At 43.7% G+C, this 17,783-nt stretch overlaps 1 protein-coding gene and 1 pseudogene across 8 annotated transcripts in view; one reads left to right on the top strand and one right to left on the bottom strand.

The window, feature by feature from the left end:
- LOC126277906 (mesocentin-like) overlaps positions 1-17,783 on the top strand; it is a 595,995-nt gene that overhangs the window by 475,223 nt on the left and 102,989 nt on the right. For all 8 annotated transcript variants that reach the window (XM_049977471.1, XM_049977470.1, XM_049977469.1 and 5 more), the window contains one exon: positions 17,104-17,236. In XM_049977471.1, the coding sequence (XP_049833428.1) occupies positions 17,105-17,236 (132 nt within the window). In that variant the 5' untranslated portion in view covers position 17,104. The remainder of the gene's footprint in view (positions 1-17,103; positions 17,237-17,783) is intronic.
- On the bottom strand, positions 14,403-14,520 carry LOC126279267 (5S ribosomal RNA; annotated as a pseudogene).

Raw genomic sequence — 17,783 nt, 5'->3', positions numbered from 1 at the left:
ACTCCACCGCCTTAACCGTAACACCATCTTCTCTGTGATTCACATAATGGCTCTACACAATGATTGTAACGTTCTTCCGGCATTGGCCAAATCCAAAACCTTCTACCAGACTGCCACATGGTATAGCGTGTGTCCTCACTCCAGATCGTCGCTTAGAACTGACTGCAGTAATAGATGGCTTACAATGAGCTGCTGGACCATTGTAGCCCATTATTTTTAAGTGCGTGCGCACAATCATTGTACTAGCTGGACGAGTATATCCCTCCGCTGGTTTCATGAAACTTGCTACAGCGATCCTCGCATTATTCCCTGTACCTCAGTACATGAGATTTGCCTGCTTTTGGTTTAGATGTAGTTGTTCCTTCGCATTTCCCCTTCACAGTCCCATCGCCAACTATTGATTAGAGCAGCTGTAGAAGGGTTGAAGTGTCCAAGATGCATTTGTCACTCACGTGGCATCCAATGACTAGTTCATGTTCGAAATCACAGAGGTCACCTAACCGACCGATTCTGCTGTCACTGCGTCTCTACTGACAACACAGTACCTCCTACCTCATTTTATACTGCCGGGTTCGCATGTCGTGACATCTAGTGGCCAATTTTTCAGCACTACGTGTGGGTGTTCGGATACTTTTGTGCAGATTAAATCTGCACTTAACACTCAGCAAACCACCTTATTTTATGTAGAGTGTGACGACTTGCCGGAAACACCTGAAAAATCGGGAATTCTCAGGGAAATTGAATTTATACAAACGTCAGGGTAATCTAGGGGAATTCTGAAAGGTTCGGGAAATTCTCCGAGACTCTGGGGTACTTGAACTGTTCGTCGATGGAAGTAAATGCTCTGAAACATTTTGTTACAAATAATTCCGAGATTCCGCCCCGGAAACAACTGGTAGTGGAGGCGCGAAAGGAATGCTGAAAAAGTGCATTGAATTGTAATATTTGTTGCTTGATCGCACCTATCTCTTGCGCGCTCGCCGTCCTTGGGAATCATCTTTTCCGTTTCTGTGAGTTTCCCATTGCCTGGTTGGGAATACGACGGACTGTGACTGCGGGTCAGAATTTGTCACGTTGCTGTGATTTTGTTATCCATACAAAAATAAATATATGGTTTTTAAAATGAAAACCTATAGCTACGGGTCCATATTTAAACACCCATTCCGAACCGGCCGCGGTGGCCGAGCGGTTCAAGGCGTTTCAGTCCGGCACCACGCGACTGCTACGGTCGCAGGTTCGAATCCTGCCTCGGGCGTGAATGTATGTCCTGTCCTTAGGTTAGTTAGGTTTAAGTAGTTCTAAGTTCTAGGGGACTGATGACCTCAGATGTTAAGTCCCATAGTTCTCAGAGCAATTTTTTGAACCAATTCCGACAAATGTTTGCAAAGCAGTGTCACAAATATTTCTCCGGCAGCACACTACGAGAACATCGGTCTTCGGGAGCAGCAATCGTGGAGTAGCACATCTTGGCGTAAACAGATGCTATTTCATTCTTTTAATGGGGCTTCTTCTTTAATGCAACGCTGTCTGCCTTTGCTCTGTTAGCGATAATTGGCACATGTTCTCATTTCGTCAACTGTTTCTGAAGAAAAGCCTCTGCTCTTTGGGCCTACTCACCCCTCCCCGTATTTTAACTTACAGCCCTCGTTCGCTGCATTTTCGTGGTGCAATATTTCAGCAGGTACTGTAAATCACAAAGTATGGCTTTTAAGTCATTGTCTTTAATGTTTTCATCTCACGAATCAGCTAAGCCCACTGTGCTACTACGTCTCTCAAACTCTATACCAAACTAAAGTGAAAATCAACAAATATCATGGAACAGATTGATTTGCTCAAGATCCACTTCACAGTTTACTGGCCGACCCCATGTCACTGCATCCTTTCGTAACTAGTGAAATGAGCGTTTCATGCTACTCGTGTCATCTGGTAACGAGAACGACACTTCAAATACGAGAGCTTCCGATTTTACAGCTCCATTGTCGTCTGGTAGGTGCATTAACCGTGCTTCACTGTTTCCCTACTTCCTTGTCCATACGCAGCACTTGCCTTTACAACGAAGATTAGTCACCTGAAGTATACGCCTCATGGGTGGTCTTTACTTGACTGCTAATGCTTTCTTTCGTTCTTCGGGCTAAGGACTGCCCTTCAAATACGCACGTCAGACGACCATCGTATACCACATCGACTTGTTTGATCCGTGATGACGTGGGCTGCCATATACAGCTCATCCTATGTCGATGGCCGATCAAGTACGTGGTAGATGTGTCGTTAATTATGTGTGCTTGCGATCTCCGAGCCGGCGGCGTATCATTCACTTCGTAGTTCTGTCAAGCCTTAATAGGACAAAGAGGTTTTGTTTCTGATGTGTTGTATGTTGACATTTGTGAATCATTCACATTCACTTTCCTTTCCTAATATTTTAATTTGGCATGTGGTCATCGCCAAACAGCCATCCATCACATTTACAAAGCATCTTTCTTAATGGTTATTCTACTATGCGCTTCGTGAATTGCTATTTACAAAAATATTTAGTGTATGAATGTTTTCGGGGTGCACTCAGCCTCGTGATGCCAGTTGAGGAGCTACTCGACCGAATGGTAGTGGCTCCGCTCAAAGAAAACCACCATAACGACCGGGAGAGCAGTGTGCTGACCACATGCCCCTCCTATCCGCTTCCTCCTTTGAGGATGACACGGCGGTCGGATGGTCCCGATGGGCCACTTGTGGCCTGTAGGCGGAGTGGTATGAATGTTAAGCTTTTTTTTATTACTGTTGTCTAATCACTTTATTTGTAGTGGCATCACTATAAACTACACATCAAGTGTTTATACGACACTTATAAAAAACATAACATGCAAAACTCTACACATTAATTAAACAGTGCCACATCCAGATACGCTATCATTAAGGCGCACGGCTGCTCGAAAAAATGCAACACGTCACGGGCGCACACCGGTGGGGCAATGTGCTATAGAGGACATTACTTAGACTTCCGTGAGACTTGTAGTAATGATAGTAGATAACACGTCAGCTGCTGCCTATGTGAACGTTACTTCCATCCCTTCATGCTTTATGTATTCCCTAACGGCGATGGCATCTTCCAGCAACATACTATTCGTGTCAGAATGTCAGTATTGTGCTGCAGCCGTTTGAGGAAAATGACAGCGAACTCACGTTGATGTTTTGGCCACCGAATTCAGCTGATCTGAACCTAATGGAACATACCTGAGGTGCAACCGGGCGCCATCTCCGCGTCCACAGATCACTCCGTTGTAATTTATGGGATATGGGTTACAATAGATGGCATCACAAACAGTTGGAACAAATTTGTCAGTTGTGGACTCAGGAACACGAACAGGTATTGTAGTGTAGAATATGAATCGCCACTTGCCAGGAAACACAATGTAATTTGTAACTTTAGCTCCGACGATAATGCTTCACTCATTACAGTATCTTTTTTCCGTATTGCATTGCTCATTTGTATCATTCGGAGGTGATTAAAATAACTTTTTGGGTCTTCCACTACAATTTCTTCTAGCAATGTTGGAGAGCAAGTTAGCTGATGTCTCTTCTTGACCCAGTCGCAAACCCAAATACGTTTCTTAATTTTTTTATCTTTTTTCTTGTGCAGTGATTTTACGCAAAGGAGCATTAACTCCGCCACAACTCGTGCAGCTGCCAAAACTTTCATTTTAGACAAGAATATACGGCACTCACAAACGACAAAACTGAAGTGTACACAGGTGGCAGCGTGTCTACAGACATATACGAAACTATTTCCATGCACCTTCTTTCACGCAACGAGTGGCGCAAGTCAGTGTCGTGTAAACGGCATTTGGTCATTGCGGTGACTCTCTTTTCCAAAAGGAGGCACGCGCATTTTGTCCATTCTGTCACGCCGACGGCCAGAAAAACGTCTCCTGACATACCAACTTACATGATTCATCAATATACTACATTCGCTGTGGCGACTGCAACGCTTTCGCTGCAACGCAACAGCTGTCCCTAACAGCTTTGCTCGTGAAGGTAGCTGTAGCGCAGGGGACTGCTGTATTAGCTTATTTTGTTCTGTCTGTTTATACCGTCCAACAAACTGAAACATTTTTTTTATGCATCTAATTTCTAAATGGATGATTTTTACCTAATGAAAACGATCATTGTATCACACAAAAAGTGGCATCTACCTTCCAAATAGTAATAATGATTAGAAATGTTTATGCACTACCTAGTTACATGTCAGTTTATTTGTAGAAGTGAGATGAAGACGTTTTTATTTTGTAAGATATCTCATCAGTCTCTCTAAATAAAAACCAACGGTAATCCCTCTTCACTAAAGAATCCATGATGGCAATGTTTCATGTTAACTGTGTATACGTGGAAGCTTTGTGCTTGTTCATGGCACCCACGTAATGCGAGAAAATAAAAGACGCGAATATAAAAACGTTTTTGCAGTTATCCAACAATACAGTCACAATAGAAACATAGTTCTCTTCTCTTCTGTGGCCTAAAAAGTCAAGAACAGAGGCTTTCAAAGAAGTTCAGGTATGTATCTCCGCATTCGTGAGTTTCGCATCAAACTTCTTATCGATCAGCAAGTATGCGATTTGTGGCCCGATAAATTCACCTTCTTTTGAATGACTGAAAGCCTCTCCCTGTTTATTGTGACTGCCTTTTCAGTTGCCGATATGTACCCTCCATAAATATTAGTGTGTAGAAATGTTGAGAAATCTTTTTGAAATTGAAACGATTGATGCAAAGAAGCACTAAACCGAAATGTGATGTGATGACTGCAGTGTCTCGAAACAAATCGAAAAAAGCGAAGGAATCGAACGAAGCAAAATAAATAATTTGTTGTTTCCCGAAAGAAGTTCAGATGTTCGATATTCGGTAAGGAGGTTTTGTTTTGAAAGAGAAACATAACACAAAAATTAATATGATTAATATACAGATAAATCGCTACATTCTGCGTATTATTTGACACCCGTAATTCCCCTCCCATTCGATTCAGAAAAGAATGAAACATTTACTCTCTGTTTTAAGAAAAAATAGTTTTTCACCCATCTCAATGCTTATGATGTCGTATCTCGTGAACTATTTGTCATACAATGATATAATTTTGCAGATACATACAATGGTGTTCATGGATGGTATTTGCAAAATGTGTTGCGAATAGAGATATTAGTTAAGAAGGAACAAATTAAAACGTGTACGCCCGATGCTGAAGCATTACTGCATACACAATGGGGAAGTAGTAAGCTATAATTTTTTTTCCTTCCATTATTTTGTGGGAGGCGTAAGCGACAAAAGGTTCCAAAAAGTTCGAGATAGTGTGTATAGTTTGTTAGAAGTCGCTGAGTGCTCTCATTATCAAATATTGGACAATATCTCATAATGAGTAGATTATGACAAATTTTAATTATTTTAAATTCGATCAATGATTAAATGAAAATATTTGAAATAAAATTTTCGATGACCCTGGAAGAAACTGGCAACTGTGACTGGGCGCCGAGTGAGCCGCTGAGTAATATTTATATTACTGGTTTCGTTATCAGACGCATGCGTTTCCAAATGTTTATTGTCTCGGTGGCAACAAGTTAAAAGGTGAAAGTCCCGCTCGCATCTACGCCTGCACTTCACATTGTTGCCGTGACGGCAACGGTGGCCGAACTGTTCTACGCGCTTCAGTCTGGAACCGCGCGACCGCTACGGTCGCAGGTTCGAATCCTGTCTCGGGCATGGATGTGTGTGATGTCCTTAGGTTAGTTAGGTTTAAGTAGTTCTAAGTTCTAGGGGACTTATGACCACAGATGTTGAGTCCCATAGTGCTCAGTCATTTTTTTTTTAAACGAACCTGACTAGGGCGTGGTCGCGTGTCTTGTGACCAGAGGGGCACCCGTAGAAGATTTGTGGAGTGCAAAATGCAAACTTGGAGTGTTTACTGTTCTGTTAATGCATCAGTTATATTTGTTAATGTAATATTTGGGAAAATATAGAACTTTGCTAACGAATGAATCACTTATAGGAGCCCTGTTTATAAAATAATACGCGACATCTGATTATTTATCTGCACTTTAATTTCCAAAGGCTGCCGTGTTACCGGCAGGCGAAACCAGAGTTAATGCTTCCATTTGCTAGCATGTGATGATCATCACTGTATTGTAGAAAGGTTCAAATGGCTCTGAGCACTATGGGACTCAACTGCTGTGGTCATTAGTCCCCTAGAACTTAGAACTACTTAAACCTAACTAACCTAAGGACATCACACACATCCATGCCCGAGGCAGGATTCGAACCTGCGACCGTAGCAGTCACACTATTGTAGAAAGATCACGTGTAATGGCGTCCCATATTCCCACCCAGTGGCATATCGTACAATCACAGGTGGTCAGGTTGGATGATGCAGTCATCAGATTTTGTACTTTTCTTCCTGTAAGACATATACTGCGCAGTATTGAAGAAGTTTTCTGGCATATTTCAGTGTAATATGATACGGTGACTAAACCCACATATAGGTTGCACTTTCCCGTTCTAGCTATACAGAACCTCACTTCTATTATTGTACGGCATTACGTCATTCGGCGGGAACATGGTACGCAGTAATAATGGTGATCTTTCCACAGTGCTGTGTGGATGTGGATATGCTTACAGACAGAAGCATATGACGTCTTTTTTGTCTGATATTTCTTAATAAAGTCCAAGGAGCAGTAGTTAACTAATCGCCAGTTAAGTGAAGTGTTTGATACAAATAAAAAAATAACCATACATATAAAAAGATTTCTTGCAAGATATTTCTAGTTGCATGTACGTGCAGTAAAAGAATGTTCGTGGTGAATGGGGCAGAGAGCGGGGAAGTAGTACTCTTCCTCGTTCCTTTCCGCCACAAGGCTGCAAGTAGTTTTTGTTGTTGACCGCCTGAAAAAAATTGCCTCCACATTAGACCTTTGTTATTCCCGTTGTACAGTCTCCGTTTTGATTTTTGTTTACAGCACCGATGCCCAAGAGGAAAGTCATGTCAAACTTGCGTGACGACATCGCAACCATGTTGTAAACAAAAATAGACGTAGGAAACCCTAGCACTGAAGATCTTTTAAGTGAATAAAACGGGATGTACATCGTGATGAAAGCAAATTTCTGTAGTTGCGTACAAAGCGGCAGTGTTAATAAACAAACCATTTATACAGTAGCCACTAATAATACGACCATAGAAATGCAGGCTTAAACTGATATTATTCCGTAAAAATCTGAAAAGATGCGATAATTTTAGCTTGTAGTCAACCTGCTCGCGCCTCATACAACTGGCAATAATGTACGTGGCCAAATGGTACAGGAATACAGCATTTTATTTGAATTTCTCTAGCGCATATTTTACCTGCCGAAAATTAATTTTCAGATATTGTCAGCAATACCCTTTTATTATTTTTGAGACATACATGATCACATGGAATGAATTTTCGGCGTGGTACACTCTGAAGCAGTCTTAGAAACAAAGTGCTGATACGTTTTCTCTTTCTGTGAATTTCCAGCAGATCTGTTACGAAACACATCTTGAAATATATTTATAAGAATCTTCAAAAATGTTCAAATGTGTGTGAAATCCTATGGGACTTAACTGCTAAGGTCATCAGTCCCTAAACTTACACCCTACTTAACCTAAATTATCCTAAGGACAAACACATTCGAACCTCCGTCGGGACCAGCCGCACAGTCCACGACTGCAGCGCCTGAGACCGCTCGGCTAATCCCGCGCGGCTAAGAATCTTCCATTGCCTTTTCAGTAGCATGATAAGCAGTAAATACGTAGTGCACTGAAATATTCAGTAGCCTTCTAAAAAAAAAGTGGAGCACCCAGGAGACATTGTCCGATGTCAGCATAACTTCGTACACTTACACGCCAACGGTAAATATGTTTGTAAACAATTAGAGTTACGATTGTCTGTGACAGGTAGAACGGCCACCGCAGTGCACTAGTGTTGACAGCGTTTAGAGTTGTTACCAGGCCTGGTAAGTTATACAGGGTGAGTCAGGAGGAAAGGTACATGCTTTGAGGGATGATAAGTATTAGTGATTCTGAACAAAAAAAAAACTTCAAATGGACGTACGCCCTATTCCGAATGGTTTCCGAGGTACAACACATTTATATCACTTTTGAACTTTTTTCTTGAATAACTAGAAAACCGCACACGCCAGCGAAAACGTGTTGCAGTACAAAATTGTGCTATATTAAATTTCCTACGTAAAAGCTCCTATTCATTTTTTTCCGTAGAAATAATGGTTTGTGCGAAAAGAGCGCGAGTATGTTGAAAAACTCGCTCGACGCGCTGCACTGTAGCTCACGTACTTTTTGTAGGCCAATTTGAGGTAGCAGCCGGCCGTTGTGGCCGAGCGGTTCTAGGAGCGTCTGTCCGGAACCGCGCGATTGCTACGCTCGCAGGTTCGAATCCTGCCCCGGGCATGGATGTGTGTGATGTCCTTAGGTTAGTTAGGTTCAAGTACGAGTTCTAAGTTCTAGGGGACCGATCATCTTAGATGTTAAGTCCCTTAGTGCTCAGAGCCATTTGAATTTTGAGGTAGCATAGTGAGGTAGCAAGTTGAGACGAACAATTTGATACGGGACACTTGTTATCTATCAAGTCGGGAAACTACCTCTAAGTGGCCTACAAAAACTAACGTAAGCTACAGCGTTTGCGCCTGGAGCGAGTTTTTCAACATAATCGCGCTCTCTTTTCACAAAGCATTAGCTCTAGAGAAAAAATGAATAGGACCTTCTCTGGAAGGGAATTTAATATAGTTTCATTTTGTACTGCGTCACGTTTTCGCTGGAAGGTGCGGTTTTCGAGTTATCGTCTCAGTTGTGTGACTGGATTCGTGATTTCCTGTCAGAGAAGTTTCAGTTCATAGTGATAGACGGTAAATCATCGAGTAGAACAGAAGTGATACCTGGCGTTCCGAAAGGTGGTGTCATAGGCCCTCTGCTGCTCCTGATTTACATAAATGATCTAGGTGATAATCTGAGCAGCCCCCTTTGATTGTTTGCAGATGACGCTGTAATTTACCGTCTAGTAAAATCATCAGACGATCAGTTCCAATCACAAAATGATCTAGAGAGAATTTCTGTATGGTGCGAAAAGTTGAAATTGGCACTAAACTAAGAAAAATGCGAGGTCATCCACATGCGTACTAAAAGAAATTCGATAAATTTTGGGTATACGATAAATCGCACAAATCTAAGGGCTGTCAATTCGACTAAATACCTAGGAATTACAATTACTTGCCACTTAAATTGGAAAGACCACATAGATAATATTGTGGGGAACGCGAAACAAAGACTGAGCTTTGTCGGCAGAACACTTAAGAGATGCGACAAATCCACTAAAGAGGCAGCTTACATTACACTTGTCCATCTTCTGCGGGAATATTGCTGCGCGCTGTGGGATCTTCACCAGGTAGGATTGACGGAGGATATCGAAAAAGTCCAAGGAAGGGCCGCCCGTTTCGTGTTATCGCGCAAGAGGGGTGAGAGTCACTGATACGATACACGAGTTGGGGTGGCAGTCACAAAGGCGATTTTCTTTTCGGCGAGATCTGTTTACGAAATTTCAATCACCAACTTGCTCTTCCGAATATTTTGTTGACGCCCACCTACGTAGGGAGAAATGATCATCATAATAAAATAAGAGAAATCAGAGCTCGAAGGGAAATATTTGGGTGTTCCTTTTGCCCACGCGCCATTCGAGAGTGGAACTGTATAGAAGTAGTATGAAAATGGTTCGATGAACCCTCTGCCAGGCACTTAAGTGTGAGTTTTAGAGAAACCATGTAGATGTAGATGTAGAAAGTACAAATGTGATATTTTGTGTTCTATCTCGGAAACCATTCGGAATAGGGCATACGTCCACATGGAGTTTTTTGTTCAGAATCACTAATACCTCAAATGGTTCAATTGGCTCTGAGCACTATGGGACTTAACATCTGAGGTCATCAGTCCCCTAGACTTATAACTACTTAAACCTAACGAACCTAAGGACATCACACACATCCATTTCCCGAGGCAGGATTCGAACCTGCGATCGTAGCAGCAGCGCGGTTCCAGACTGAAGCGCCTAGAACCGCTCGGCCACACCGGCCGGCTCACTAATACTATCACCCCTCAAAGCATGTACCTTTCCTACTGACTCATGCTATATAAAGTGCGTGAACAATGTCTGAGCACCTGACAGTTTGAAAGTAGCCTCATTATGGGTCTCCATTTGGCCGACTGGTCGAATCGTGCAACAGCCAGATATGTGGGCCATTCGGATGTGAGAGCGGCCCGATGTTTGAATGCACAGAATGTGTTGTGGTGTTGGGATAATGTAGCAATGGGCGTACTTTGAAAACGGTACACTCACCGGTCAAAACCGGTACACCACGTGTGGGATACGTTGGGGAAACGTATTGGAGCACGTCGACACGCAAGAACGACCATCCATTATTTGTCATCCGCGCTGGTGGAAGAATGGAACTCCCTGCCACAATAACTCCTTACGGACCGTGTGGTCACTGTGGAAGCACGTTGCACTGCTCCATGTGGCGATCACGCGCCCTATTGAGAACCATGTCCCGCCTTCTATAACGTCCAGGGGACCATCATAACTCGAAGTGACTTCATTGCAGTTATTGTCTTTGAATATAAGTCTACGTTCTGTACTACACAGTGGAAGTTCTTTGTGTGGTCCAAATTTCATCGAGCCATGTATGTCACTTGCCAGTGGCGCATTAAGGGAAGGTTACTTCCGTTATTTGCTTTTTGCAGACATCGCTCGAATTGCATCAAGACAGTCACAGTTACAATGTTGCTGCTTTTAGGACGGCACGTGCTATTTTGCTCTAGACTGCGCCCGACTTGACGTCGCATTCCTACCGCGCACATTCTTCTCTCGGGCACCTCTCACTCACTGGTGCTCCCCCTGTCTGCTTTTAAGCGGACCCTTACAGCTTGCGGAATCGAGCCGAGCACGAGTGGCGGCTCGCTAAGTGTAGCCGGTGGCGAGCGTCGGCGCATAATCGGCGATCGTTAGGGCGTCTGGCCGACGCGGTATTCCCGGCGGGCGGGGGTCGCGTGCGCCGCCGCGCCCTCTCGTGCCGAGGAGCCGTTCCGCGGCGGCAGGCGCCACGCCGTCGCGACGACGCCGCCGCCGCCGCCGCTGGTGTCGGCGCCGTCTGGCGGACCCTGCGTCGTTGCGTGTGGCGACGCCAGCTGCCGCACCGCCTGTTCCCAGTATCAGAATCGCCTGAAGCCGCCCAGCCGATCGACGAACATACACTGTCTGACGGCTGTTGGTAAACATCATTTCCTAGTCCGTCACCCCGTCTCTGTCTTTGTTTTTGCGTTCCGTATCTAAATCGCTAAAAGCGGACCCGTAATAGAATCACTTCGTTGTCTGTATATCTGCCTGCCCGATTGTTAAGACCCCCTTTTTCTCAGCCAAACCTATGGCCGTAAGATATTTTTTACTCAGAATCAAAAACTGACACCCTGGGGAGACGCCTCGGGCCGCGTATCTACCAGTCTTCTTACTGATTGGTAATGTAAGACATAAAAACTGACCGCCGGCCGCTGGTGGTTATGATGGTTTGGCTCAACAATGTATAACAACGTTTGATCTTCCTTGTAGATGCAGTTGGTGACGTTCCAGATATTTACACAGCTTTCAAGCAGTGTTAATACTTATTTAGCTATTTTGATTCTGTTATCTCATGAATTCATGCAATTTATTGTAGTACACTACGGGGCAAGCAAGCATTATGTACATAATAATTCGGTTTCCACAGATTACGAACTAGTATACGAACAATACAAAAAGTGAGGTTTGGCTGGTAATTCTCCAAATGGACCAGAGAATAGAGATATGGAACAAGTAACTGGGACTGTAATAAAAATATAATTGAGATGAGTGAGTCATGCAGCCAGATGAATGTATGGTAGAGTGGCATGTGAAATTCTTCGCTGGGCTCCAAGTGATACGCAACAATAGAGATGACGACCCAATAGAAAGTGGGTGGATGAAATTAGAAAACAAGGAAAAGTTCAGTGAAAGATTTTATGCAGTAATGGATGTCATATGGCTGATAAAAATATTATACACGACATTTTTCTCGAATGTGCTGAAAGATCTATAGGAAGAACAACACATCAGTGGGTAGCAACTGAGGATGTAGTGTTCGCCACCTCCATCGGAGACCAGTAAGAAGACACAAATAGTCGAACTGATATTAATGCATGCCAGCGGTGAAAGAGACGCGGAACTCTACGCTCTCTCCCGTTCATAACGTGCACGGTTTTTACTTCTGTTCTTTCAACTGTAATATTAATTTAATTGAAGTTGTGGGTAAGTGCTCGACAACTGGTGAATGATCTGAAGACCCCTGTGGCCTTGTGTGAATGGCGCCCATTTTCTTTTTGTTGTGTACCTTCATTGATATCCCGCAGGAAAAACCACCCGGTATGACCTCGAAGTTGTATCGTCGCTTCTGATTGTTTCACGTGCCGATGTACGTGACTTGCACCAGAAAGAGGGCATGTCATAACTGCATTCCGCCAGTGACCTCAAGAAAGTCTACCTTTGTGTTAGTGGTTTCAAGTCAAGTCGTTTACCATTTGCACAGGACTGTTATACTGTCACTGACTAGCGGGGACTAAAATGGGTTATGTGGCGTGTGACTAATTGCTGGTTTTTCCATTAAAATTTCGGAAAGATCTGGTTTATTTTTTCCGTTGTTTGTACTCGCCACCGTGTCAATTGTCAATTTCCTTTCATGGAACATTTACTAGTTTTAAAGTTCTTTTATTCTCCACATTGTGACAATCTTGTATGTTTGAGGGATTCTCCAACATAGAAATTTACACTTATAGCCCAAAACATTACGACCACTGCCCACCGCGACGTTGGATGCCTTAAGGAGAGTATTTAAGCTTAGCAGACACGGACGGGCTAGCGAAGATACGGGCTGCAAACGGGGAAATCCATTGAGATAAGTGACTTCGACGGAGGGCAGAGTATTATTACGCAGTATCTCGGAAACGGCGAAGGTGGTCGAATGTTCACGTGCTACTGTAGTGAGCATCTACGGATAGAGGTAGGACAGTGAAACTACCAGTGGGCGCGAAATGGTTGGACGTCCACGACTCTTCACAGAACGTAGGGTTCGGAGGCTTGTCTGCTCTGTAATATAGGGTAGATCGTGATCTGAGGCATCTCTGCCGAAAGAGCACAATGCCGGTGCACGCAAAATTGTTTCGGAGACACCATTCACCGTACAGTGTTGAACATGGAGCTCCGCAGCAGACCACTCCTACGTGTTCACATGTTGACTCCTAGGTATTCACATGTTGACCCAAAGACATAGTTACAAAATGGCCGGCCGTGGTGGCCGAGCGGTTCTAGGCGCTTCAGTCTGGAACCGCGCGACCGCTATGGTCGCAGGTTCGAATCCAGCCTCGGGCATGGATGTGTGTGATATCCTTAGGTTAGTTAGGTTTAAGTAGTTCTAAGTTCTAGGGAACTGATGACCTCAGAAGTTAAGTCCCATAGTGCTCAGAGCCAGCCAGTTACAAAATGGTTCAAATGGCTCTGATCACTATGGCACTTAACTTCTGAGGTCATCAGTCCCCTAGAACTTAGAACTACTTAAACCTAATTAACCTAAGGGTATCACACACATCCAAGCCCGAGGCAGGATTCGAACCTGTGGCCGTAGCGGTCGCGCGGTTCCAGACTGAAGCGCCTAGAACCGCTGGGCCACTCCGGCCGCCTTGTCAGTTACAGTTGTTGTGGGCTCGAGACCATATGGATTCGACCTTCGATCAATGCAAACGTGTCGGCTCTTCGAGTGAATCACATTTTTCTTGCACTAGATCGATGGTCGTCTCCACAAACGCCGTCATGTAGATATACGGCTCGAAACGTTCAGCGCGCTACGCAGGCTAGTGGCAGCGGTATTATGCTATGGGAGACACTCTCCTGCGCTTGCATGGGACTTCTGGCAGCAATCGAAGATACGCTAGCATCTGGAAACACCTGCATCCCTTCATGCTTGATGTCTTCCCCAACGGCGATGTCATCTTTCAGCGGTATAATTGCCTGTTTTTTCGGAGCAAAATTTGGAAATTTGTGGGAAAACTTTATGGGACCAAACTGCTGAGTTCATCGGCCTCTAAGCTTCACTCCGTCTTTGGGCCACAAGGGGTCCATCGGGAACATCCGACCGTCGTGTCATCCTCAGCTGAGGATGGGGATAGGAGGGGCGTGTGGTCAATACACCGCTCTCCCAGTCGTTATGATGGTTTTCTTTGATCGGAGCCGCTACTGTTCGGTCGAGTAGCTTCACAATTGGCGTCACGAGGCTGAGTGCACCCCGAAAAATGGCAACGGCACATGGCAGCTCGGATGGTCACCCAACCAGGTGCCGGCCATGTCCGACAGCGCTTAACTTCGGCGATCTGACGGAAACCGGTGTATCCACTGTGGCAAGGCCGTTGCTGGACCCTAAGTCTACACATTGCTTAATCTAACTTAAACTAACTTATGCTAAGGACAACACACATACCCATGCCCGAGGGAGGACTCGAACCTCCGACGGGTGTAGCCGCGTGAACCGTGAAAGACGCCCCTTAGACCGCGCGGCGTTTCTCTCATCCAGAATCGTGCTACAGTGGTTTGAGGAGCGTTATACTGAACTCAAGTTGACTCTGGGCGACCATATTCGCCAGATTTAAATCTATGGAACCCATCTGGGTTGTTATCGGGCGCCATACCGCGTACGCAAATCAGTGGCTCGTTATTTGCGCGAAGTACATGACCTGTGCGTAGATATCTAATGCTGCATGTCCCCTCAGACCTACCAACAAACTGTCGGATCCCTGATACGGACAAACAAGCAAAGCCATTCTAATGAAAGTAAATAACAAAGACGTGGGTAGCACGCTGGAGGCGGCACATACCCCCGCGTGTAGCCGGTCGGGAGTCGGTTGTGGCCTTATACGGCATCGGCGGTTGGCCACGAGTCGGCCGGGATTGAAGAGGAGAGGGGGGGGGGGGGGGGGGGGAGACCGACAGCCTGTGGCTATTCCTCGAGCGAAGCCGGCACGTGCAGCCGTCTGCTGGCGCGATCGGTTAAAACGGCACGTCGGATGGCTCTTCAGATGTTAAGCAAGCCGCTGTGTGACTGACGCAATTCAATAAAATTTTGCAGACCTCACGTTTAAAAGTAGATTCATACTCGACGTCAGCAAACGGATCGGGAAGGAAGGCGATGTCACCTCAGCCCTATGGAAGTCGTGTTACGAGATATCATCCGTGATAGAAAAATTTGGACGTCGTGTCAGAGTAAAGGAACTAGCAGTGGTAGAATTTATTAACGGCCGACGCTAGATTCATAACGGACGTTATCCTGACGAAGTTTGTATGGTAAACTGCTGAGAAATGAAACAATCGGAAAAATGTTGTCCAAACATTTCAAAAAAATCGACGGTTATTTGCGAAAGAAAATGTATACATGCAAACACATCATACTGTATCTAGAATGCAATACGCATAGCCTTTTTACCCGATCCATTTTATGTTTTCCTTTTTAAGTGTCAAATAACATAAAAAACAATCGTAGTTTTGTATTTGAAAAGAGCTGACGTAATCACTGTTTAGAAAGGTTGTTCAACGAAAATTAATTCTAGAGTACATGATGTTTTACTTCTTCGGGGTACTGTAAAACATAAATCTCTTGTGGAAGAACACTCGCGGAAAACGTTGACGCTGACATAATATTCCGTTGACAGCCTGTGTGAATGCGGCCGTGCGTTGGGGGAATATTTTGACATTCCGTTCCCTCAACATTTAATGAATAAATTACAGAAATAATATTTTACTTATAGAATGGCACCAACAATATTTAATCATCCTTTGAACTGACATCAGAAACTTTGATTTTCTAGGTGAAAATACGTATAATTATTATTAAAACAGCGCTAAGGAATGAAATAAATGGCTTAATACGCCTAATACAATAGTAAACAAAGTGTGTAAAGTACGACACGACCTACACAAAGTAACTGATGCGGTATGTGAGACAGAGCAATTAAAAATCCACGAGGATCACACATCAGCTGCTCAAACAACGTGCTCAGAGTTATGTAAGTAATCATTCCACCCACGCTATATCCATGAATGGAACAAGAAGACACTGTAATACACATAGTAAACTACACAGTACCATCTGCCACACACTTTGAAACGGTCCATGAGGCACAGATGGATTGAATTTTTTTTTTCCATCTTACTTCTGGCATCCTCAGCTGCATGTGGAAACTGTTATATTAACTTTGTCTATATGCCACTGAATGAAACTAAATTTTATCAGAACGAAACGTAAAGGAAATGTGTCTTCATGAAAGCAAGAAAATTGGGTTATTATTACGTTATGGTAAGTCGCAAACTACAAGAACTGTGTCTAACCTGAAAGTACAACATCTATTATGGTAAAAAAAAAAAATGGTATACACACAAATGTTTACATACTGTATGACATCTAGTGATCAATTGCACATTACATAGGGTGTCCAGATAATTTGATCAGATAGTGCATATCGTGATAAAAATTAGTTTTACTCAGCTGCACATATATAGACGTAATTTGTGAATTTTATTTGTATCAAAAGCAAATTTCTCTGGAGAAAACTAAAATATTATAAGACACAATTGAAGGCCAGCACTTAGTTCATTATTGTTGTTAGACACCTATGAAAGTGCACATGCTATCTTAGCTTTTGGAAGTAATAGTTTCTTCATCAGCCAATAGAGAGGGGTAGAATGGGGAAGATTAAGAAGGAAGGGCAACTGACTCAGACTCTGTCTTTCTTAGGCCTGTGCTGAAATTTAGCCTCTTGAAGGCAAGTAATGGTCAGTGGATCTCTCTCTCTCTCTCTCTCTCTCTCTCTCTCTCTTCTGTATGTTTATGTGTCACTCTTTAATTTTATTTCTTAGTTTCCACAGAAGTTTGTGGGGATATAATGTATTTGTTTTGAGAAGACCTGCAGTGTAAGGTAATGAAAGGATGTTTGTTTTGTTGCAGCATGCCTGAGGAGACGAAGGCGGCTGAGAAGGGCGAACAACAGCCGGCCGTGAAGCAGAGCAGTGGGGGAGGGAAGACCGTCCTCGCCAGGGTCACCCTGCTCGATGGCAGCCTGCTGGAGCTCAATGTGGAGGTAGGTCTACGTGGCATTAGGTTCAAACCAGTGGCTGTTGAATTGCCCAGTATCTGCATTATTAGACAGCATTTGTTATGTGTCAGTGCATGCTTGATTATAGATTTCCCAGTGCATGCCAGTTTAAGTTCTTTATGTACAGAGCATTCGCAATTAACTTTGCCAGCTCTTTTTGTAAAAATGTTTTGTTGACAATATTGGCAAACAGGTCCCTCATTGGATAAAATGTGTTTGTCGCCAGGGTGACTGTGTTCAGAAATAAACATGTAGGCATGAAGAATAAAGATGTAGAATGTTAATAATAGCAGTTTCATTTTAAAAACTTTAAGAATTTACGCACAAAAACTCGGAGGCCTTACTTTCCAGTATGCTCCTCCAAATTGTGTTAAACAAACGGAAATAATCATAGGCCTACCCTTCAGCAAAACAGATATCTTGTGAATTTCCTGAAAACTTTCAATACGGTTCCTTATTGCTGTTTAATGAAGAAAGTACTAGCTTACTCATATTGGAATACATCTACATCTGCAACTCAGCAAGCTACTCT

The sequence above is a fragment of the Schistocerca gregaria genome, chromosome 6 (assembly GCF_023897955.1).
Source record: "Schistocerca gregaria isolate iqSchGreg1 chromosome 6, iqSchGreg1.2, whole genome shotgun sequence".
Lineage (NCBI taxonomy): Eukaryota > Metazoa > Arthropoda > Insecta > Orthoptera > Acrididae > Schistocerca > Schistocerca gregaria.
The sequence above is the reverse complement of the archived record's forward strand: the minus strand, read 5'-3'. Positions and strand labels throughout refer to the sequence as shown.